A 24,390-nucleotide genomic window follows, 5' to 3' on the forward strand; every position below is an offset into this window, starting at 1 on the left:
TCTCATGCACACTCGGAAGGAACTCCCCATTAAGGCTGCAAAACTACACGTATAGTTCTGTAGTTCACCTATAGTTCTTATCAAATTTCTTCTTTGTCATGGAGTCTATAGGATTTAATTTTGCATCTGTAGGAGTTGATGTACTGAAATGATTACTTAGCATCCTGGCTATTACCATCAGATTGTTTCCTTACATTTTGTTCATCTTTACAGTCCTTTTTTTTTCCTCCTTTCCTGTTTTTATATCTGAGGGATCTATCCAAGTTTATCAGGAGAACCTACTACAACACATTTATAGCTAGAACGCTGGATTATAAGATTTAAACAAGACAAATGAATCTGTTACACGCTAAGAAAATCTTGCTTAGTGAGAATAGAACTGCCTGTGTAGCTCAGAGTAGAGATTACTCTGTTCTAGTTCCTAATTTCAGTAGAACAGTATGAGCACAAATCTCTTGACATTTTTACCCTGATGAGAAACACTGCCTTTTGGAGCATGGGTGCTGGTGGTGATGGTTAACCAGTGTGTGTACTAGAAGTTGGATCCTTGCATTAGTGGAACAATATTGCACTTGATTATTAGCCAAATGGTGGTGAAGAGGGCTTAATACTATGTTATGTTATGGTGTAACTTCTGGTATATAATCTTTGAATATTAAATCTTATCAGGAAACACTCTACCTCTTTGCAGCCCAAATATTTAGCAGAAGTGACCAGCTAACAAGCAGTATAGATTTTTGGGAGGTGACTGTGATGCTGTACCGAAACACTTGCTCTGGTAATAACCAGCTATCAGTTAAACTGGTTTGGGATAGAGTTAACTTTAGAAAGAAAAATATGTGCGAGAACACTGTTCTAGGTCTCCTGAAATCTTCACATTGCCTTTTTTGATCCTCTTTATTCTTTTCCAGGAGTATATCCTCAAAGGAGTGGTAAATGCGGCTCTTGGACAAGAAATGGATTCAGTGAGTTAAATCCACGTGGTTCTCCAGCTTCTTCAACAGTAGGATATGAACAGATCTGTAGGGACTGAGTGGAGTGAAAATCATCTCACATTTACATTGCAGGATCTCTGAGTCTCTTCATATTACTCCATACAGTTCTTAAGCCATAATGAATAAACTGCAAGTTTCTGTTACTAGTCCTGAAAGTAAATCAAGCTAAAGCTGACTTCCCTGTCATGCTTCCAAATTCTGTTTGCTTTTACAGTATTCCAGTGTATCTAGACCTATACAGTGGCATAATTTACCTTTTCCGGTTTTACTTCAACCCCAGTTTGCCTGCATGTTGTTCTTCATTTCACCTAGTTGAGTTTTTTTTCCTTTCCTAGAGAGATCATCTGAAAATTGCTCAGCAGTTCTTCCAGTTGGTGGGTGAATCAGCCAGTGAATGTGGTACGTTTGAAATGCTCTTTCTCTATTATGTAATCCCTCTTATGGTATATGTTTGTATTTCATATCCTCATCTAAATGCTGACCATTAGCTTGACTAGTGGTAGGCATTTTGTTGCTATAATGTGGAAGTTTAATTTATGGTTTAAAATAAAAATTACAAGTTTAAATTAGAAGGCTCCATTTATTCCGAAACTTTGGCCAGAATTCAACTGGAAAAGAGGCTATACTACAAACTGCCAGTCTTCACTTAGAGATTCCGTAGCACCTTGTCTTATATTCGTAGTCTTCTTTGTAGAAACAGGACAGCAACACAACTAAATGTGTCTCATGGAAAAAAAAGCTGGCAGAAAAGAGCACATAGTTCAAATAATTCCTCCTTTAAATGCAAAATAGTGTGGGTTTTGTATCCTCAAATGAATGCTGCACAGAGGACGACAAACTGTAAGAGTTCAACTGAGATAGCAGAAAGCATACACATGAAAATCAAATATGTGGGTTTTTTTACAAATATTAAATGTTTTTAAAATAGATGAGTAAAGTGGAATGCCTGTTTTTAGAAGAGCTTGTAAACCTAAAATCATTTTTTAAACACGATAGGAAGAAGGTAACATATAGCATATTGTTCACATTTAATTTGCAGTAGGGCATTACAAAATAGATGATGCCAGTGAAGAAATGTTTCTAAGCAATAAAGAAACCTTGTCTGAAATAAAGTAAATGTGTTTTCTTTATCGGTGAGTAACATAAACCTGTTTATGCTCAGATAATATGAGATGCATAGTGCTGACCAGAGTAGATGGCAGCAGTGGCTGGCATGTTAAAGAAGTTAGAGATTTTATTTAGCTAGATAATTAAATAATAGTTCAAATTCTGTTCTGCCTGTGCTAGCCTGGTAAATGACATAGCATGAAACAGAAGAAAAATTTGGAATGACAACTTTTCTTCTTTCTTAGAAAGAGAGCACACAAATGAACAGGTGATTCCTGACCAACGCAGAGATTATTACATAGAACTTGATTTGAAATATTATGATCAAAATTCAGTTCTGTTACAGTAATCTGAGTATAATCAAATTCAAAATCCATTTGCTAACAAAAACCTCAAGTATTTCTCCGGTACTAAATTTCAAGTAGGAAGCTACATAACATTTCACTGCAAGTTTTCTGTTTCAAATGAGAAGCAGTAGTGAAAAGGATAAAACAAAGCTGATAAGAACACTTGAAAGAACCTTTTTTCTTCCTAAATAAAGAGTTCATATTCATAATTAATTAGCTGTAGGAGACAAACAAAGACATGTCTAGGTTTGCCAATGGTACAAAATTACTCATAGCAGGAGCTTCCACAATGATGAAAGCTGTGGAAGAATGTATGAAGCTGGGTAGTAATATGCAAATTAAATTTAGCTTTGATAAATGCTAAGTATTACTTATTGGGGATAAGAGCTTTAACTATGTTTTCAAAATTGTAAGAAGCACTAGAAAAAACTGAAGAGACTCTTAGGAACTGATGAGGAAAGAGAGAACAAAATAGAAGTAATTACTGTGTAATTGTACACAGTTGTAGTTGCATTTCTTGAATATTGTCTGCAATTCTGGTTCTTACATTTCCAATCAGCATCGTAGAACAAGAAAGTATACATAAGCCCAACAAGGATAAAAGAAAGGAGACAGATTGTTGAACAAGAGGAGATAAACTAAGAGGATACAGAGCCTGCAAAAGTGATGACTGAGTTTATTACGCTCGTGATACAGAACATTGTAAATCCATAGCGAAGATGTATAGAGAAGAATTAGTTACTCTGCCATCCAAAGCTTAAAGAGCAGTGAAATAAATCATCAGCAAGATAGTTAAAAACAAGCAGCACAAATTGCTTTTTCACATAAGGCAACTTCTTAGGTATCAAATCGTGCAAGAACTAAAAGGTATGAGGAACATCATAAAGGAAAAGTACATCGGCTGTTGCAAAATTCTCGGTTGCAGTTAAGAAGTCTGTCAGAGCAGGTTGTTGGAAGTTGGGAAAAGCTTCAAAGGAAGTAGCATTGTTTACCAAATCATATATTGTATGTGAAATCAGAACATATTCTTTCTATAGCCATGTATTCCTACTACACAAGCTTCTGAACGAGACAGACTTTGGAATCCATCCAATGTGACCATTTTTATGATCTTATGTTGCTTAGCATATTAACCATTACGTTGTATATTTTGGTCATTTTTAATATGCTGCCTTTGTCTAGCAGCATTTTGAAATGGAGAACAGAATTCTCACCTGTTTGTACACTTGGGCTGCTAGCCAGCCAGGCTATTCAAGCATGTAAGTCACGCTTCAGCGCTTCCCGCTGCCGATCTAGCAAAGAGTTAGAACCACCAGATAGTCTGTTTGAGATCTTCATCAAGTTACTTAGCTGCTTTGCAGACTACAAGGGAAAAGAAGGTTGTGCTGATTACAGTGAGGAAATCCTGTGCTTTTTCTTTCCTTGGAACTGGACCTGCAAGGCTCTCGACTTTTTGCTTGGGTTATCAAACAGTGCATGTACTGAAGCAAAGATTTGTGGTGAGGCAGGGGTTGGCCTTTTCTCCCATGTAGCTAGCAGTAGGACTAGAGGGAATGGCCTGGAGTTGCACAGTTGTGCCAGGGGGGATTCAAGTCAGGAAACACTAATTCTCCAAAGGAGTGGTCATGCACTGGAATGGGCTGCCCAGAGAGGTGGTGGAGTCAACAATCCTGGAGATGTTCAAGGAACGTTTAGATGTTGTACTGAGGAACATGGTTTAGTGGAAAATACTGGTGATAGGTGGACAGTTGGGCTGGGCTGGATGATCTTAGAGGTCTTTTCCAACCTTGGCAATTTTATGATTCTTTGTGGAATATTTTCTCAAAACAACTTCCTGTGTTTCTGACTTGCTCTTGTTAACTGTAGAAATTCCATGACTAGATGAAGAGAAAAGCAGTAAAAAGTTAGTTTATGAAGAATAGAGTGTGATGTGTTTGCAAGGTCATTTGAAGTCAGCAATTGAATCTGTTATTTTTAATTACATTTGTGACACAGAAATTTGAGAAACAGAGCAAGCAGAGTCCTTTTCAGTGTGAGATAAAATTCTTAGATTTATGAGAAGTTATGTAATAGAAGAGGAGTGGGGACATCCAAAAGCAAAAAATCAGGAAGCACTTAAAGCATAGCAGTCAGTACTTGACTGTTAGATAACACCCAGAACAGCAGCTCTGTTTTACTATTTAATAAAGAATTTGTAATCCTGAGTGACTCCTGAAATAGAACTGCCATAATGAAAGGGGATATAACTAGATTTTTGCAGGTAATTCCCATGCTCTAAGCGATCTAATTGCAGTGTCTCAACTTGATAGAAAACAGAACCAGGATCGTATTTCTGAAATAATTTAAGGAGAAAAATGTGAGAGAGGGATATCAGTGGAAGTAAATGAGCATTAAAATTGTCATTAAATACAGTGTTTGTGGTGCTGAACATAAGTCTTACCAACTACCATATTTATACTGCCGACACAATGGAGAATAGCACCCCATTTGTTTTCTGTGGTCCTCTTATGACCAAGGCAGGCACCTCTGCTGTTGAGTGGAAAGAAGGAAGTATTTCATCTGGGCTTGGTGTAGTCTTTTACTTATTTGGGTTTTGTTTGTTTTTTTTTCATTACAAGTATATGGGGGATAGTGTGCTGGGATAATAGAATTTCTTGCCACAGTGTGGATATGAGACTAGATACTAAAACTTAGACATCTCCCATACATGGGGAAAAAAATGCATGGTTCTATTAACTCCTTATTAGTGGAAAATATATTTGCAGTTCTAAGTCTTTCAATGTTCATTTGCATTTTCTTGGATTTTTTTTAAATTACTGAGAATTTGAGCCTCAAAAATTGAGTGTGACAGGAAAAAGTGGATTCTTGAGTTACTTTCATTCTCATTACAAAGAGAAAAAAATTAGAGAGACACTGAGAAAAAAGTGTTTATCTTAATGTTCTGTCCAGGCATATATTTATCACGGTGTGTATGCCTGCACATGAAAAAGGGCTGATAAGTTTATGGGCCAATTTCTGCTGCCAGATGAACACTGTTTAAATAACTGAATGATTTCCTTAAATTGGAGAACTGAAGGATGTCGTTCAGCCATCATTGATAGGGATTACCATCTCTTTATGGAAAGGAAAGGCATGCAAGCCCAGTATCTCCTCTTGCAACAAGATAAAAAATAAGAATATTTTGCTTTCCTTTGCAATACATTTTGAGATCTTCTATAATGCTTTCTAGCAATAATTAGTACCTTACCTCAGGAAGCAAAATTTACAGTGGAATTCTAGTGGAATGCTATGTTTAGTGCTGTCTTGCAGTCAAGGTATTGTTCTTCAGATGCAATTTTCTAGTGTGGATGGATTGATGATAACTTACCTAAAAGAGCAATTACTTCAGGGCTGTTGGTAATCTTAGGATTTTAGTTTCTGTCACTTCACCAACCACTACAGAACAGCATGCTCTAACGACCTTGGAATATTGCCTTCATGGCTGCTACTTGCATCCATCCATCTCTGACCACTTTCTACTGGCTGAGACTAAGGAAAAAAAAATTGTTCTAGTAAATTCTTAAAAAAAGATCCTACTGGCACTCATTTGCTCTTATCTGCCCAGCTTATTTATGACATTATCACTTGTGAGCAATGTAGTAACCCAACTGCGTGAAAAATAACATGCTTGCTGTATTTTAACTTGTGCATGTATTGAAACTTTTTGGTAATGTTCTTGGTGTCTGAAGTTTGCTCTCTTACTGGAACTAAAGTCAGAATATATGCAGCTGCTTTGTCTGGGATAACTGAAGGGTGTAATTCTAAAGCAAAAAAGTATGAGGTCAGAATAACAAACTCAGATCAAATGTTGTTTCCTAAAAGTAAGAATAATTTGTAGTAAACCAATGCTGCATAGATTTTGTCATGGAAAAAGTCCTATTACTTAAGCAATTTATTTCTGTAGAATGTGCTTTTGAATACAATCTGTGATAGTTATTGTATGCTGTAGAGAAAGTTGACAAGATGATCTAATAGCTTTTCTAACCTCCAGTGTACTGCTTTGCCTGAAAAGGCAAGTTACATTATTTTTAGAAGTTAGTTGCTTTCATAGCTGCCAGCAATCTTGGCAGTGACCTCCATTACCACATAATTTTTAAATTCTACTAATCTGTGTTTCTCTTTTGAATTTCAGATACCATTCCAGGGAGACAGTGCATGGCCTCCTGCTTCTTTCTTCTTAGACAGTTTGCTAATGTCCTGATTTACCTCAACTCAGTCAAGGTTAGTATTATTATGTAGCATTGGTAGTACTGTAATACATAGAATCACTACCTATGGAATTATGCTATACTGTATAAGACAGAAGAAGATGCAGAAACATAATAGAAACACAGGAACAACAGTACTACATAGTTAGTCAATACAGGAAATGGATCCAAATGTATGGGAGCAGTTCATAAGGTAGCATTGTGCAGCATGGTGGACAAGATGGTTTCAACCTACAATTTAACCAGTATCAGACTTTCTGGTGGCATCACAGTAGAAGAGAAAGGTAGCTATTAACTATCTAACTAAGAATTAAACAAAATATTAACTAATAGCAATTAACTAATTTGTATCAGTGTGGAACTAAAAAACGAATGTTTGTTTAAATATTTATCAAATGAGTGATGGAGATTTTTGTCACTAGTTAACTTGGAACGCAAGTATGATGAGCGTGAGTGTGTAAGGAAGATAAGACAAGAAGGACTGTGGAAGTAATGAAGCTTAAATTTTAAAGAGAAAGCAGTCACTGATGGGTTAAGATAGGGCAGTATTACCAAAGCAGAAAGCTAAGAGTGCTATTTTTACAGAAACAATTTGAGTGGCATCCTATAGGTAGTATTGCATTTTTCAAAGTGAGAGGAATTTACAGTTACCAAAATGCAATGCTGTCACATCTCTTGCATTCAATGGATTGAAATGACTGTGACTTACATTTATTTACTTATAAATCAGATGTGAGGATCCAGAGATAGGTTGTAGTCTGATCATAGAATGACAGAATGGCCTGGGTTGAAAAGGACCACAATGATCATCTGGTTTCAACCCCCTGCTATGTGCAGGGTCGCCAACCAGCAGACCAGGCTGCCCAGAGCCACATCCAGCCTGGCCTTGAATGCCTCCAGGGATGGGGCACCCACAGCCTCCTTGGGCAGCCTGTTCCAGTGCATCACCACCCTCTGAGTTAAAAACTTCCTCCTCATATCTAACCAAAACCTTCCCTGTCTCAATTTAAAAGCATTCCCCCTTGTCCTATCACAATTCATTCTTGTAAACGGCCATTCTCACTCCTGTTTATATGTTCCCTTCAAGTATTGGAAGGCCACAATGAGATCTCCCCAGATTGCAGTCTTGTTCCAGTGATTGTATACAAGAGTAGTAAGAAATCTGTATTTGATAAGAAGAGGAATGAGAATCTGAAAAGAAGCAATGTGGGAGATGCACTAGATGGGAAGAGAGCTATGATGTTCTAAGGGAGGGGAGACCTAAGGAATATGTGTGTGGTTGTAATCATGCCAAAGCATGGGTGAAGTATGACAGAAGTGTGATGTTTTTAAATTATATCAGGGGAGAGGTCAATGAGGAAATCCCAAGTGGCTGTAGCAAGTGGAATGGCTCCACTATAGTGGGATGAAAAGATACCTATTGCCCTAAATTGAAGTGTGTATTTAATTGAAGAAAAGGAGCAGTAGAAACTATCAGTGAGATTTGCTTAACTTAGGCCATCTAAGAGTTAGATTTCTAGTTGAAACTGATCATCTTGTGTCAGCATATAGCCAATATGGACATATGACAACTTTAAGAGGAGAATTCATCTCGTGTATTTCTTATAGTTATCTTAAATGGAATGAGTCACCACAAAGATATGCACAGCTCTTTAACAACTAGTTCTAACCTGGAAAGGCCAAAGTTAAATGAGATTAATCATCACTGTCAGTGTATACGGGAAAGCTTAGAAAAGAGAGTATACTAGCATCTGGGGAGGCAAAAGGAGTAATCATTAATATTGGAAAGTAAAGCGTGGTTAGCATCTGTAAAGGAAAGTGTCAGAAGTGAGCAAGACACTAAACAGAAATTAAGAGGGTGAAAGTGGGCAATAGGGCAATGAATGGATAGGACAAAGTCATCAGATAAGAGAAGTACTAAACTGAGGGCATTTGGTGAGGCAATTCTGTTTGTGAGGGTATAAAGGAAAATGGTGTAGAAAAGGTTGGAAAGAAAGTCTGAAGGGGAAAAAAAGGAAGAACAGAATATTCGGTGGTTTTGGTTTGTTTTTTGTTTTAAATTAGCTGTTCTACTGAAAGTATGAACACTACTGTTACATGTTATATGTAAGTATATATGTAAGGATCTTTGTTTGCAACTGAACTTTTCCATTCATAGTAGTAGTTTGCCAGAATCAATCATCAGAGAAGAAGAGTGTACAGCAGTATATTCTACATACAGGAAACAGTGTTGTCCATGCCTATTTTTAACCGCATACCTGTTTTGAAACATTTTTAGGCAAAGATAACCTTTCTTAGCATTCCTTCAGTTTTCACGATTGTAAAGTGAATGTGTTATAAGAATTAAACAAAATATTAAGCTAGAAAAGAAAGGTCAATAGAAAAACAACTGATGCATTTCGTTGCATGGTGGTATATGGTTTACTCTTATTTGAAATATTTGTAATACGGGACCCTCCCTTCTGCAATACAGAAAGAAAAGTAATTCAGGGAATTCATAGAAATTGAAATACTGTCTGAAGAGATTTAGAAGATAGGTATTATTTGCTATAGAAATGTAAGAAACTGAGAAGATAGGTATTATTTGCTATAGAAATGTAAGAAACTGAGAAGATAGGTATTATTTGCTATAGAAATGTAAGAAACTGAGAAGATAGGTATTATTTGCTATAGAAATGTAAGAAACTGAAATTAGTCATAATGAAGATTGGTAAGAAACCAAAGCGATACAAAATGAAGATTAGAATAAACCAGGTAGATTTGAAACCTGTATTTGATTTGTATTGAAAACAATATATGGCTTGCTGGAATTACAGTAAACTCACAACATCTTTTCTAAGCAAATTAATTTTGTCCCTTAAAGCATATGGTTTATCAAACTTATTGTCATGGCTCATCCTTGAGTTGCAAGGTTTTGGAAGGTTTTATAGATTGTATCAAAATGATCAAGCCTAGTAAAAAATGTATCTGTTAAGTTCTTGGAAGGGTTTATAGATACTGGCACTCTGAGACATAATGGTGCTGATAAAAAGCAAGGACTAAGGACAGATGCCTTCTGCCTACTACTGCTTTCCTTGCACGGTCCATTTGAGGGTAGATGATACTTATCAATTCTAGCAGAATCTAGCCACTGGTCAGATTTAGTTAGGCCATGGGAATGTGAGTAGTTCTTCTTGTACCATTTTACAGAGCAGGATTAGGTGGCTTTTCAGTCACCTTTTTGTTTTCTTATTGACAGAAATAAACTTCAGTACAATCTCTGCTACTCATTGTGTAGAGCTGTGCACTCTCTGAAGACGTTTGCATCACAGTTGTGGGAAATACCACCTTCATCTATGATTGATTAAAAAACCTTAAGGCATGAGAGTGTCTCAAAGGACACTTATTATAAATGTATGACCAGCTGCTCTGGGAATGACGTAGCACTGAAGATCATCTGAGAAGACAAGATAATTCAAGCTCAGCTGAGTTCTGGCCACAACGAATGCTTCGTTGTTCAGCTGAGTATCTGAGCGCCTCGCTGGAATAAATGTCACTCAGAGCACAGTTTAATACAAAGACTGAAGGCCAGTAAAAAGACCACAAAAGAGTGAAGTCCAATGACTGAAAAAAAACCAAAACCATGTAGCTGCCCTGAATATCTTGCAAAACGGGTCCATTTCTACTAGTCTTGTTTTTGCAGCAGTTCTGGTCTCTGGCATTAATACAGCCAGGATAGAATGACAGTTTTTGAGTTTGGTTGCTGACAGAGCTTCTTTTCAGTTTTAATTCAAAAATACAATGGAGGGTATTTGAACAGAAGGAGCTATTCATGCAATAAAACCAGCATCTTGCTTACCAGCTTTGCTTAACCTGAGACTTGTGCTGATTCACACAAAACTATCATTGAGGAAAAATACAGTGAAGTGTTGTAATTCTCATTTGGTGAAACCAGTTAATTCATCCTAAGGGTACTGAAATGTTTGCACAGACTTAGTTGGAGATTCCCCCAATTGGTTCATCCTCGTGCTTTCACATAGCTTGCTGTATTTGCCAGCTCCTTTGGACCTTAGCATAGATTATTTAGGTGAAAGCTAGACATCTGGCAACTGCTGACAACTTCTCACCTCTTCTCTCAAGGTGGTGGCTAGATCTATGTGGGTGGGCTGGGTCTTTGTGACTGCCTGTGACAGGGAAGGGATGAGGCTCCTCAAGCGTCTCTACATAGTGACAGAAGACAGAGAGCCCTGGCAAAGGGTCTTGTCCCTTGCTTTACATATCTTTATACAGTCCTAGCTATGCTTTTCACTTCCTCCTCACTCTTAATGAGGGAGCAAACCAAAGTTAGCTAATCTTCCTAATACACTGTTTCTCTTATAGATGCTATATAAGAAAAAACATTATTTTTCCAGCAATTTGCTATTGTGTACCCAGAAAGCTTTCCTTGTGATAACCATAGACACCGGATAAACCATCCTCATTTTTTCCTAGGTTCTTTCACAAGCACTGTACCTCTGCTTGGCAGAGATCCTCAGTCTCATTCCTGCTTGTTGCTATGGTATTGTGATCCGGTTTACCTGTATCAGATCTGCCTGTGAGGCAGTGTGGTGACAGTACTGAATGCAGAATATCCTCAGCTAACTTTGGTCATTTTAATTATACTTTAATCTGGACATCTGACTATGATCAAATCTAAGCTCTTTGGGTCAAATCCAAACATCAGGCTAATCTGTATCTAGAATTTTATTTCCTGCTTTGGCCTATGCAGCGTTTCAGAAGAGATGCAGCCAGATGAACCTGATCTCTCATTAACCAAGTGTGTCCTGTCTGATATCACAGGAGAGAACAGCTTGGTACTGCACTAAGAGAAGGGTTCCCTGTAAGCAAGTCTTGAGCTTAGGAAAGCCCTATTACAACGTATGCTCTCTGGCTACAGCCTGGCACAGCATCTCCACCCCTTTCATGTGATCCAGTGTTTCAGATTAGCATCTGTCACATAACCAGATCCACAGGATGTCTTGTTGAACTTCTTGAGTAGTCTTGGAAAAACAAACTGTTCATCTCCTTAAGCCTTTAGGGAGTCAGCTACTTATTTAGTGCTCTCGTGGTGAAGTAAGTGTTTGGGAGGTGAAAGAGACCATGGCAGCACAGCATGTCTTCACATGACCAAAGTGAAAATTACGCCCATAAAAGCTGCCACTGCAATTTAGAGCATGGAGTATTTTCCAGATATCTCATGGTTAATACTGTGGAATGTTCCGGCTGTGTTTGTAGTCACTAAAATATAGGATGGAAATCCAGTCCATAATTTTCTACCCACTGCTTGTAAATGTCGTATGTTCATAATGTGGGTTTTTCTTTTATCCTTCCTGTTGTTCTTGATTGTTGTTGACTCAGAGTTGGGGTGGGATGTTATTTTTAATCTTATTACGCCATTTGAGTTTTTTTCTTTCTTTCTGTGTGGCTTTTTTTTACCAGAGTTACTTTTACAATGATGACACTTTTAACTTCAACTACGCCCAAGCCAAAGCTTCCATGGGCCTTTTTAGTGAAGCTGAAGAGGTATGTTTTTACTTTCTTTAAAAAATGACAATAGCAATGTTTCCCTCGTACTCCTGTTTTCTTCCTTTTTTTCTTCTTTTTTTTTCCATCTACACCTTAATTTTGGTTGCCAGTAATTAGACTGTGTGGAACATTTGTAAAGGAACTGAAACTCACGGTGAACACTGTTCAAAAAAGATTATCTTGCTAATCTTGTAATACGAGGTGTATGGAGAGTCACGCAGCTTGTGGTGCGTCACAAGCGTGCTTGCAGCTCTCTCTAATTGATCAAAGAATGCCTTCTTAATTAGATTTCCTACACTTTGTCTGGGATCTCAGGCAGTCCTATTGTTCCTAACAAGAGCATTCTGAGTAAAAGACACTGTATAGTTAAGGGCTGCTAGGTGTCCCTAGAAATTTGTTTTTTTAAAAAAAAAAGCATGCAACAACAAAAAAACACATTTTCTTCCTTGGGGAGATGTGGGAGGAGAAGAGGAAGTGCTCACTATCTTATTCAGCAGCATCCAGATACAGCTGGAAGAGATTAACTTCTACACAGAGCATTTTTTTTTTTTGTCTATGTGCAGTAGAAACTTAATTACAGCTAAAATATGCAGAAGCAAATAGCTATTATGAAAATGGAAGCTATGTTTTCCACAAGGCTATCAGAATACAAACCAGAAAAAAATAAAACGAATAGTCTGGAGTGGATCATACAGGTTTAGGTTTGTTTTGTTTTTTGGTTTTCTCCTTTCTAATTTTTTCTAAGTCTTTGAGTCTCTTCGCAACAGAGCTCTTTATTTCTGTGGAACTCACAATTTCAGTACATATTACATCTGTTCCTTTAAAGATTTTTTCTTTTTTTTCCAGAAGCATCCCAAGTATAGTCCCAGATACACCTGCAAAAAGGCATACATAGTTGTCGGGTTTTTTTTTTCTGTGAATAAAGCCAGAGTACATTTCAAAATGCATCACTTCTCCCACACATACCCCTTTAGATGCAGAATGTAATAAGCCTGTGTTTGCATGTAAGTAAGTTACAAAAGACTAATGTTTTGCCTCAGAACCTTACTGAAAGCAAAAGGGTAAGAAAAGGCTTCTTGCTCACCTAAAATGAACTCTGACACATATGGGGAAGAAAGACTCATGTATATAGTGAAACTTCTGGTATTTCAGGATGATGCTAATTAAATTGCATGCATTGCTTTCTAAACAAACAAGTTCCAAATACTTTTTCCCACAGGCCCAGTGTTCCTTTGTGCTCTTTGAGTTTCATGGCCACTTATTGGCACTTGTTCAGAGTAGTCCACACCCTCTGCACAGCTTGGCATTTCGAAGCTGCAGCAGTCCCTTGATAAGCATTGCACTATTTCAGTCCTCCACCTACCCAACATAGCAATATGCTGCTGTACTACAGTTGCAAACTCAGTCTTCTCATGAAGCCATTGTTGCATGGCTTCAGCCTTACCTGCATGTTGAAACTAGGCAGGTCTGCTTTGTGTTTGTTTAAAAGTACGTGCATATATATAATCTTTTATTTTCCTTCTTCCTGCAGGTGTTCCTTTTGATCCAGAGTGAGAAGATAAAGAATGATTTTGTTTACCTTAGCTGGCTGGCTCGCTGCTGTGAGTCACTTTACTCTCAACAGAATACAGATCCTCCTCTATTGCATCAGTCTTGGCAATCCGCTTTCCTAATTGAATGTAATGTTGTAGGTGGATTCAGGACTTTAAAAGTGAAAAGCTGTGCACTCATTATAGTGTGGGTGGTTATTGCACCTTTCATATGTCTGGCTTCACTAAGCAGTTACAGCTTCAATGCTGTTATGGTTCCGTCCATGCAGTTTTGTCCTAACCAGCAAACATTTTTCTTCTCAGTTCTCTACTCAGTTGCTTGAGTGAGGATTTCCCGTCTTGAAAGACTGCATTAAAACTTTAAAATGTTCAGAGTAAAGCATAAAATAGGAGCAGCAATACATGGTCAGACACAAGGGTCTGTACAATTCCATGTACTCCCATGGCTAAGGGAATTCATGCTTGTTCAGTAGACTGTTCATCCTTTTGATTTTGTGCTACAGTAGTTCTTTGACATACCTCTGGAAGTGCAGTACTCTGAATACACAAACTTTTCTACAAGAGGTAGAATTAACACTATAATATCAATTATAAATTTCGTGGCAATTTCATAAAAGTTGCTATTTATTCTCAGCATTCTGAACTCCTCCTGAAGTTTCAGTAGAGGTGCTATATTCTTCATAACTATCTTAAATTTTTCATTTTTCATTCCAAACAGCTTCTAGAATTTTTTGCATAAGGAACTGTTCATTGATGAGTATACTGATGTTTTTGTGTCAAGTTTATAAGTTACTATTATATCCTTCTGGATACAAGCTGAAAGGAAATTACAGGGCATTCTAATTCATTTATGTCAGAGTATGATTAGGTCTTGAGTCATACACAATTCAATCCTGAAATATCTCCAAAGGAAAGAAAGCACTGAAGATGCATCTTTTTTGGAAGCTAGACAATAAGTTTTTTTGTTTGAGGTTGTTGCTCCATTTACATCAAATTCTTCCTGAAGAGGAGGTAAAAAGCCATTGAATGAGCACAGTAATCCATTTCTCCAGGTAGATGGGTTTGTATGTGGAAATTAGGTCCTGGCTGTTTGCTGTTGCCTATGTTATCCAGAGCTGATGAAACTTTATACTGCTTCCTAAATAAGAACATCCTGTGTTTTTATATTGGCTGCTTATTGTTGATGATTCCTGCTCATTCTACTGCAACATGTGTATTGGTACAGTGGGAACAAATATGAAAAGCTGAACAGTCCCTCTTTTGAAAAAGCATGAGAGTTCTCCATGTACAAGCAACCATCTACTCTGTGAGTAGCTGATGGGACACAAAAAAGAAAGAAATACTTCCTTTTCTTTTCTCCTAGTACTTGAATGTGTCCAGAAGTAACAATGTAAGCCTCACATTAACAGCGTGGTCCTTATCTTCATAAAATCAATTTTTAGAATTCTGTATATTCAAATGTGCTAATAGACATTTTCACTGGCTGAGATGGAAGATTTGGTTTCTTTTGTTTCAAATTGTGTATAAACAGTTATGCTTGAAAGCCAATGAAAATTCCCAGTCATAAATTAAGATTTAAAACTAGGATGAAATCTCAGGAATTTGGACTCTTTTTTTTTCTAGTAGATCATAATGACACATTTTATTATGCCTGTAGGATATAGGAGCTTTTATTTTATTCTATCAGTCCTTTGGTTTTCCGTGAACCGTGGGAATTCATTGTTTAGATTGAGGTGAGCACCAATTATCAAAGACCTTATTTCAGCACGTTAAAATCTTTAAGTGCATAAGAACACAAAATACTAAATTTCAACATCTAAATTGATTGCCCAGTTAATTGTCCTGCATAAAAACCTTCTATAATACTTTGTTTTATTGCTTATTCACTTCTGAAATCATATGAGCTGTGCTTGTTGCCATACCTGTGAAATACAAAGTGAGATGTATACTCCATAATTATTGATGTTCTCTGATGAATTGCTGTTATCACTAGGAAGGGAAAGGATAAGGATGCATTTCTCTTCCCAACTTCATGCTTACAGGGCAAGGAATGCATTTACATTGACAATGAAATTCAGAAACATTTATTCCACCTTTGCACTGAATATTGTGCATGGCAGGTTCTTTTAATGATCCCAAGTTTTTGTCATTATTACAGATATTATGAATAAGAAACCACAGTTGGCCTGGAAGCTCTATCTGAAGATGGAGACCTCAGCAGAATCCTTTAACCTATTGCAGCTCATTGCAAATGATTGCTACAAAGTGAGTCTTCTTTAAAAAACAAAACAAAACAAAACCAAAGAAAGCTGGATCAGAGCTTTTCCATGATTCTGCATCTGGATGCTTTGGAATTTAGTATACAGCATGTTAATTAGGCAATTGCATTAACAGCCTTTTTTTTTTGTCATTAGTATTGAACTTCCACTTATAACAGGGGTATGGTTATTAATGTAGATAAATTGGCAAGGCTTAGTCAGCATTTTAACCTATGGGTCTTCTTGGTAGATAATCCAGTAACTAAAATACCAGCAAACTACTGCATGATCTGTTGATAACAATAGTTTATTCCACACTTTATAGTTCATGAAATGCTGTGTTAGTAGTGAAGAGAACATGGGAAGCTGATTACAGTTCTGTCTCAATTCCTGATATCTAATTCTTCAGATGGTGTTTCTACACAAGGAGACTTAGCTTGGATTCAAGTTTGATCCTGTTCTGCAAAATGTGTAATAGAAAATGTGAGCTTTGTCTGCAGGATGAATGTAGAGATGTAAGGACCTGCTGGTTTGAGAGGGTTGTAAATGATGCCATAGAAGAAAGAAAAAATGATCTGTGATTGGAAAACAGAATAGTTCACTGCTTTAAGGCAGATGTGAGAAAAGCAGAACGGGTGAAATTCTTGAGGAATTTGTTCAGTGAAGACTCCTAATTTAAGTGAGTGAACAAGAGTTAGTTGCTGTTAGTGTAGGCTTATTAGAAATACAGTGACCAAACTTGCTGTCATAGAGGACAGTGAACTGAGTCTTGTTGAAAACCTTTAAAAAATTCTCAATTCAACCAAGCTTTCCAAAGAGCAGCAATACCTGCATGCTCTCTATAACATCCTTTTTTGCTATTTCATTTGACAAAGTAACATTTCTCAAAATCCTAAACAGCTCATAACTGTAAATCAGAAAATCTACTTTGTGGTCTTGTAAGCATTCCTCTAAAACGAAAAGGATACTCTCTAAGCATTTCATTCACCATAGAATGGCTTAGATAGGGACCTTAATGATCATCTTGTTCCAACTTAGCTGTGCTAGTTGTGGGCAGGGCTGCCACTCACCAGCTCAGGCTGCCCAGGACACCATCCAGCCTGGCCTTGAATGCTTCCAGGGATGGGACACCCTCAGCTTCTCTGGGCAGCTTGTGCCAGTGCCTTGCCACTCTGAGTAAAGAATTTCTGCCTAACTCCTAACCTAAATCTCCCCTCTTTTAGTTAAAAGCCATAACCCTTTGTCCTATCACTATCAGACCATGTAAAGTCAGTCTCCCTCCTGCTTCTAAGCTCCCCTCAAGTACTGCAAAGCCGCAGTGAGGTGTCTATGGATCCTTCTCTTCTCCAGGCTAAGTAAGCCATCTTCCTCAACCTTTCTTCATAAGAGAGATGTTCCAACCTTCTGAGCATCAGCAGTTTGCACTTGGCCTTGTGGTATGGAACCTTGTCAAAGATCAAGACAGGGATACGTCAGTTCCCTTCTTTTGTCTACCAGTGCTGTCACTCCGTCGTAGAAGGCCACCAGATTAGTCAGGCACAGTCTGCTCTTTTTTTGCTCAAACAGGTGGCTGTCACCTCTGGTATTTCCCCTGGCTGTAATTTATCAAAGCAAGCTGAAAATCATATCTTACGTAAAATTTGTCTCTAGGCTATATTAAGTCTCACTTTTATCAGCTGATTACTTCTACTAAATTCTTCTCAAAACCATATTGTGTACTATAGGAGAGGCAGCTCCATGCTTTGGATTTACCTAAAGCTCTTAAAAATTGACTAAATTTTTTCAGGGTATTTATGGCTACACATGGCCACAAATGAGCAAGGAATTTCATTTCAAAGGCTGTGTAATTAATGCAGTATAACTTGTCTTTCTATAATATTAGCTGCGTCCACTTCTCCCACTAATTGGCAATTGCAATATATTGTTGAATTTATGTAACATCCTCCAGTTGTTTCTGAAATATCATATTATACTGGAGGTTGGTCTGCAAACTCCATCATAACTGTAACTTAAGCAGTCATGCAAGACTTCATTCAACAGAATGCTGAAAGAATATGGTTTAGCAAGGCTATCAGCTATGTGAGACTAGGTATAGCTATATGCCCAACTGCTGTCTGTTTTGATAGCAGTTGCTTGAGGAATCTAGCATGCAAGACTTCTGGCTAATTTCTAACTTATTTTTCATGGAATATACCATTTTATCCACTCATATAGGAAGCAGCAGAGAATTTGGAAGAATTGAAGCAATTCTTGCTTTTATGTGAGGTAGAAATAGGACTTTAAATTGGTACCTGCTTAATGGAACTACATCAGATGCCACTTCAGAGAGATCACTGTTCAGTGTATTCTGAGCTATGTCTGTTTATACTCACTGTCTTTATTTCCCTTCATTTAAGTGCTTGCCAGTCACCTGTGGTTAACATCACCATGCGCCTGAAGAAAAAGGAATTATTACTCATTGTGCAGTACCTATACTTCTCTAAGTATCCCAATATAACTCCCACAGCCTGCATCTGCTGAGAAAAAAGGACAGGCTTCCAGCCACCAAAGGATGTTTATCTTCCGTGTTCTCCTCTTGAAAGATGCTAGCCACAAACAACATTGCTACTCAGGCTTGCTAAACTGAAAACTATTCAGTCATAGATAAGGCTCTTGCTCCTTGTTCCCACTTACAAGTAGAGAGTCTAAGGCAGAAAAGATATGGTACGTAGTCAGTTTTCCTATGCTTAAGAAAACTTTTTTGTATAGAATCACCGAATCTTAATTCATACTGTACAGTGAAATGTAAAATTTAGCTCTGAGTTTAACCCAAAACACATACAGATCCACCTCTGACCATCTCTGTGTGAGAAAAACAGGTTGTGTTTTAAAATATTAGGATTGTTTTGGACTAGTGGTGGTTGGACTTCATTAATTTAGAGGTCTTTTTCAATCTTAATGATTCTGTTATTCTAATTTGAGTCGATGTTGTATCAAGGACTTTGGTACAGTAGATATTACTGTATATAGGGCAACTCATACTTTAAAGTTAATGCTGATTTGGAGGGAAAAAGTAAAAGTGGGTAAGAAACTCTGTTAGCTTTTGTTAAATGTATATGATCGAAAGAAGAACAGTGCTGATCATAACCAATTAATAGATGTTCACAGTGCGATTTGTCTATATTTTCGAAGACATGTAGCAGTAATGTTAATACCAACCATTTCCATACATAGAACTGAAATGTACCTGTTCTGTCACTTGCTGCCAGAAGAAAAATGGAAGAATAAATGCACATTGCTTCTGTGGCTTACTGCTGATTTCAGAAAGCTGAACTCAAAAGTTTTAATCCTCTTCCGAAAGATGGTCATGTAGCCAGGAATATGCAGTGATTCTCTTCTTGTGCAGATGCGTCAGTTTTACTATGCCGCCAAAGCATTTGATGTGCTGGAGAGATTGGACAGTAATCCTGAATACTGGGAAGGCAAGAGAGGTGCTTGTGTTGGTGTCTTTCAAATGATCTTAGCTGGCCAAGAAGCAAAGTAAGTGTCCTTTTTTTTTTTTTGCAATTTTCCTATTTCCAATTAGCTGTAAGCTAAAATCTTAATCTTAGTTTTGGGAGCAGTTATTTATTTCAAATACTTACTGACCTGTTGGAGAATAGAAACTGTGGCCAGTGGTTCCATATAAAGTGTTCAATTTGAATTGCATCTTCCACAACAGGTAGAAAATATATGGTAGAGAATGTCTTATCAGTGAATGGCTAAATGCAGGCAGCCAAAGTATACTGGTCATTATGATAGTAAGATCTAAGTTATAAATGTAATGTATTTGTCCTGAGGGAAAAGTCCTCATTTCATTGATGGCCTAAGAATGGAAAACTGTCCCATGAAAGTTTAAGATTCATAGAACAGAAATCAGAGAGCAGTTACTCAGCACTTGAGGAAGGATGTGGTTTCTCTAAACAATGACTAAGTGAGAGACTGAAAAATTTGCTAAACTTTACTTTCTGAAAACTGACAGTCAAAAGAACTTATTTGATGAAAGCTTAAAGGAAACAATCAGCTTTACTGACAATTTTGCTTTTGGTCCTTTTCACTGAGCGGAAGAAAGAGAGCAGTGAGGCTGTATTTAAGAACTGTTCCCTTGTGAATATTCTACTGTGTTGCCAGATGGCCATTCTCCCCTGGCCAAAGTTGCCATTTTGTACATGACTGGAAGGTGTGTATCTTGGCTTCCACACATTCTTTGTATTTCCTTCTGTGCTGGAATAATCTCATTAACCAGTACACCCTTCAAGTGTCCTTTTGGCAAGTGCTGCAATAGATGCAGTAGAATATACATAGCTTGCCTGTTTTATTCTATGCACACAAGTTCTTGTAAAGTAGCTAGCAAACTGCAGTTTCATACCGGTTTGTTCTATTGGTAAGTTTGTTTCCATGCTATTTATGTATTAGTAAGTTGTAAGGTGCTTTGGTAGCATTAAAATGGATGTTGCCTTACCCAGACTAGCAAGTAAGTAGCATTAAAGAAAAATGGTTTGTTTTGTTTTGGAGAACAATTTTGTAAGAGAACGGATTTATATATGAAAAGTCTCTCCCTGTTGCAACTGCATACAAGACACTGTTTTGTTTCCCTTGGTATCTAAACTATTGTGCATTTTTGCCTGTTTCTACTCTGCAGATCAATGGATCTCTCTGCCTACAAACCACCTTGTACAAAATAGTTTGGACATGAGTGCTTCTTTATTTTATCAGTTTATTCTTACCTTCATTTAAATTTTTGCTTTTCACCTTTGTAGAGAGACTCTGCGGGAAGTACTGCATCTGCTGAGAAGCACTGGTAATTCTCAAGTGGAATACATTATCCGCATCATGAAAAAGTGGGCCAAGGAGAACCGAGTCCCTGTCTAAGCCAGTGCCACCAAATGAGCAGGGTCAGTTACTGTTTTCTGTGTGACTTTAATACTTGGGGTTTGGTTTCTCCCATGCATTCTGAGTATTTCCTTCTTTGCAGGACCTTCAGACATGAAGCAGGTTGACCAAGCTGAGCGAGTGTCGTTCAGTGAGACTGCAAAACAGCCAGCAATTTGGGGTTTTATTTTGTTTGTTTTTGTTCTTGTTTTTGTTCATTAAACCATTATTATTGATGTGTTTTTCTATGTAAAGAGTTCTATATACTACCAGCTTAGGGTAAAAATACATTCTGAACACTGTCCTTTTCTGGATAAATTGTCTCTTATATCTGAGCTGTTAAAGAGCTGTTATCTCTCTTAACACTAAATCTGAAGATGAGGGTTAATCAGTCCCAAATGCTGAGATTCAAATTAGCTTATGTGCTCTCTAGGTTAGTAACAAAGCATGATGATAGCATCAATTTCAGTGCATGGAGGTTTGACTGACTTGAGTGTTTAATCTTGCTTTGTTGATGTTCAAAAGAACCAGAGCTGAATCTTTAGAATAATTTTCTTCAGCTGTTACTACCCTAGTTGCAAATAAATTTATTATACTTTTGAGGTAATTACTCTAATGTGTTCTGAGGAGAACAATTCTGGACACATGACTCTAAAAGAAGACAATAGCTGTAACACAGAAATGTATTATATGGTTTGCAGTGGAAAACATTTGTATATTATTTGTAAAAGTAAAATTTAGAATTTGTAAATTTGTAAAATACTTTTGAAGTATTTTTGTATCTTTTTTTTTGGAGGGAGGGGAGTCTGGATGTGGTATTCACTGCTGTCTGTGCTTTGATTAAAGCTCTTAATTGAATTTACAGTTGAATGTCGGTCTGTGTTGCTTCATGCTGAAGGAATTCAAATAGTATATTCATTTAGCTGTGGAAAAGGATAGATCTATGTCTGGTTGTTAAATGTATGTTCAGTAGTCATACAAAGGCAAGCCAGTGGCCTTGGCCCTGATTTTGAAGCTGAAAATTAGGAGGCTGGGTTTCTATGAAACATACATGGTTCTCAGCCATGTAACATCAGTGTCTTTTACCACTTAAAGCAAAAACTGTGGTTATCATCGCTCGGGTATCTGGAAATATTCTGATCATTGTGGTCATCTGCATTTACTTGGAATCTAGAGAATAGATAAGCAACAATAATAGAGGCTTTCACAAGGGTCATGGCAACAATATACTGATTCAAAAGAGAAGGTGTGAAAAGAGCATGAAGTATTTTCCCTGAAAGCAGTTACAAAACACATTTCACTTGGAAAAGGCATTTTTGTCTTCCCTCCCAATTTAATTAACTTGGAGACAGATCAGGAATACTACTTTAAGTCTTGGTACAAAGCTTCAAAAAATCATGTTGGTGGCTTTGTAACAGATGTTAAATGCATCTAATTACTCCCTTTATTGAAGGTTAACCTGTAGGAGAGCTGAAGAGCATCCAAATCCATTGCAGACCATTGTACATGTTGGATGAAACTTCTGAAGGAAGTGTGTTGGCATTGTTGCATAGGGCTCAGGGACTCATTTAAAATTCTTTGTCTGTGATCAGTGGAGAAGTTTTTGAAAATGTTGCCTTTGTTCACTATAGTTACAAAATCATATTTAATATGCTAAAGAATGTGTTTTTTAGCACAGTACATTTTATTGACTGATAATATTTATCATTTAAGTTGCAAGGAACTGGGGACTGCAGGCTTTTGCCTTGCATGGTGACAAAATAGGACAATACATTAAGGTATTGTCCTAGCACTTAAAAGTCCTAGTAATGGAACAGACGTGTAGGTACTACTAAAATGCAGAAGAAATGTCCTGAAATATTGATGTTTTGTTTACCAGAGAAGTATGTTCAAGAACAAAAATGTGATAGAAGTTGCCTTAGTTGATACAGAAAGAGAGTGGAAAACATCTAAAGTTGTTTCTCTAGTAGTTAACAGAACTTGATCTCTGCCCATTTCCAAATTCCCTGAAATGTAGGAATTTAAGGAGTCCCTAAATAGGAAAGCTGGGAGCAAAGGGAGATGTGCAAAAAAACCATAACAACAAAAAGAACCTACATAGAACTAGCAGGCAGTGAAGAATGCGTGCGCAGAGTCAGGGAAATGGTAAGTTTAATGGGTCAGTAACAAGTGAACATAAAATTGAAAACAGCTGTATTTCAGATAAAGTAGTTGAAGAGTGACTTAGTCAAAAAGAAATGGTTGCATCATTAGAATTACAAGGAAGAATGTGGAAAATACAGCTATTTCTTTGTACTCTCAGTAACCATCTCATTATGGAAAATATGATATAGAGGGTGGAAAAAAGGTACAGCATTAGCAATCATAGCATTAACAACGACAGAGAAAAAACATTGTAACTGCTTTGAATTGGGCGCTGACCCTTTCCTGATAAATAAAGATTATGATCATAAGCTTGATAATACCTGAGCACTCATGCCAGTAACATCCAAGTATTCTACAAGGAGGACAGCTGTGCTTTTTATTACTGCAGTATAGTTATAGAGGGTTGCTGGGCGTCAGTCAGTGGGAAGTTGGTTGGTAGGTAGTTGTGTTGTTGCTAGGTGTGGGTTTTCAGGTAGAGAGTAATTGCACTGTGGCTATATATATGAAAACTTATATATATATATATATATATAGTTGTAATTGCATTTTTGTTTCCATTTTCCTTTTCTGTCTTAGTTAATAGCTTTTATCTCATCTCACAAGTTCTATTTTGTTTCCAGTTATCCCACTTGGGAGGCAGTGAGCGCAGGCCATGTGGTGCTGAGCTGCTGCCAGTTTATACCACAACATCCTCATACTACATGGCAGTAAATTTCATCTGCTAATCCTTGTATTGAATCCCATAACTTGACTTTCCATGAAAATATTTGCCAGCAATGTTGTCAGTAAGAAGTAACCTTTGTACAAGTTTTTGTACATGTATCCTTGAATATAGCAAATACGTGTTTTATCTAATTCAGAATGACCACCCTTGAAACTGCTGAAGTGATTGAGTGGAGGAACTCTTCATCTCAGTGCAGTGACCAAAAATGTAGAAGCATCTTGAGAAAACACGTAGTTAATGAGCATGTCTACTAGCCTGCAGGTAGGGAGATCAGCCCTGTCTTTTAGCCTGCAGGTAGGGAGATCAGCCCTGTCTTTAACTGACCAATTGTAGGCTGGAGGCTGTATAGGGGTAGTGGTCAAGTGATTAAAAAAAAAAAAGTAAAAATAATTTTTTAAGGATGTTTTCCAGCCTGGAAAACTGGCAGAGTTTGTCAACTTGCTTTTTTTTTTTTTTTTTAATGGTTTTGTGGCACTTTTTTAAGTGGTGTTGTGGTGCTCAGTTTATCACTGGGTGAGACATTAAATATGTTCTTTCATACTGCTGCTCACTATTCTCCTAAATTGTACTCAAAAATTGTATT

The 24,390-nt window shown here is 37.3% G+C and overlaps 1 protein-coding gene across 1 annotated transcript in view; it reads left to right on the forward strand.

The window, feature by feature from the left end:
• Window positions 1–21,802, forward strand: part of TTC26 (tetratricopeptide repeat domain 26) — a 44,379-nt gene extending 22,577 nt beyond the window's left edge. The window contains exons 11-19 of the mRNA XM_042890229.1: window positions 912–965; window positions 1,331–1,394; window positions 6,621–6,709; window positions 12,154–12,237; window positions 13,772–13,841; window positions 15,949–16,055; window positions 19,434–19,567; window positions 20,827–20,961; window positions 21,042–21,802. Coding sequence (XP_042746163.1) covers window positions 912–965; window positions 1,331–1,394; window positions 6,621–6,709; window positions 12,154–12,237; window positions 13,772–13,841; window positions 15,949–16,055; window positions 19,434–19,567; window positions 20,827–20,938 — 714 coding nt within the window. The 3' untranslated portion in view covers window positions 20,939–20,961; window positions 21,042–21,802. The remainder of the gene's footprint in view (window positions 1–911; window positions 966–1,330; window positions 1,395–6,620; window positions 6,710–12,153; window positions 12,238–13,771; window positions 13,842–15,948; window positions 16,056–19,433; window positions 19,568–20,826; window positions 20,962–21,041) is intronic.
• The last annotated feature ends 2,588 nt before the right edge of the window (window positions 21,803–24,390 follow it).

This window comes from Lagopus leucura, unplaced genomic scaffold (assembly GCF_019238085.1).
Source record: "Lagopus leucura isolate 7727_CA_CO unplaced genomic scaffold, USGS_WTPT01 Super-Scaffold_100159, whole genome shotgun sequence".
In the NCBI taxonomy this organism is placed as follows: Eukaryota; Metazoa; Chordata; class Aves; order Galliformes; family Phasianidae; genus Lagopus; species Lagopus leucura.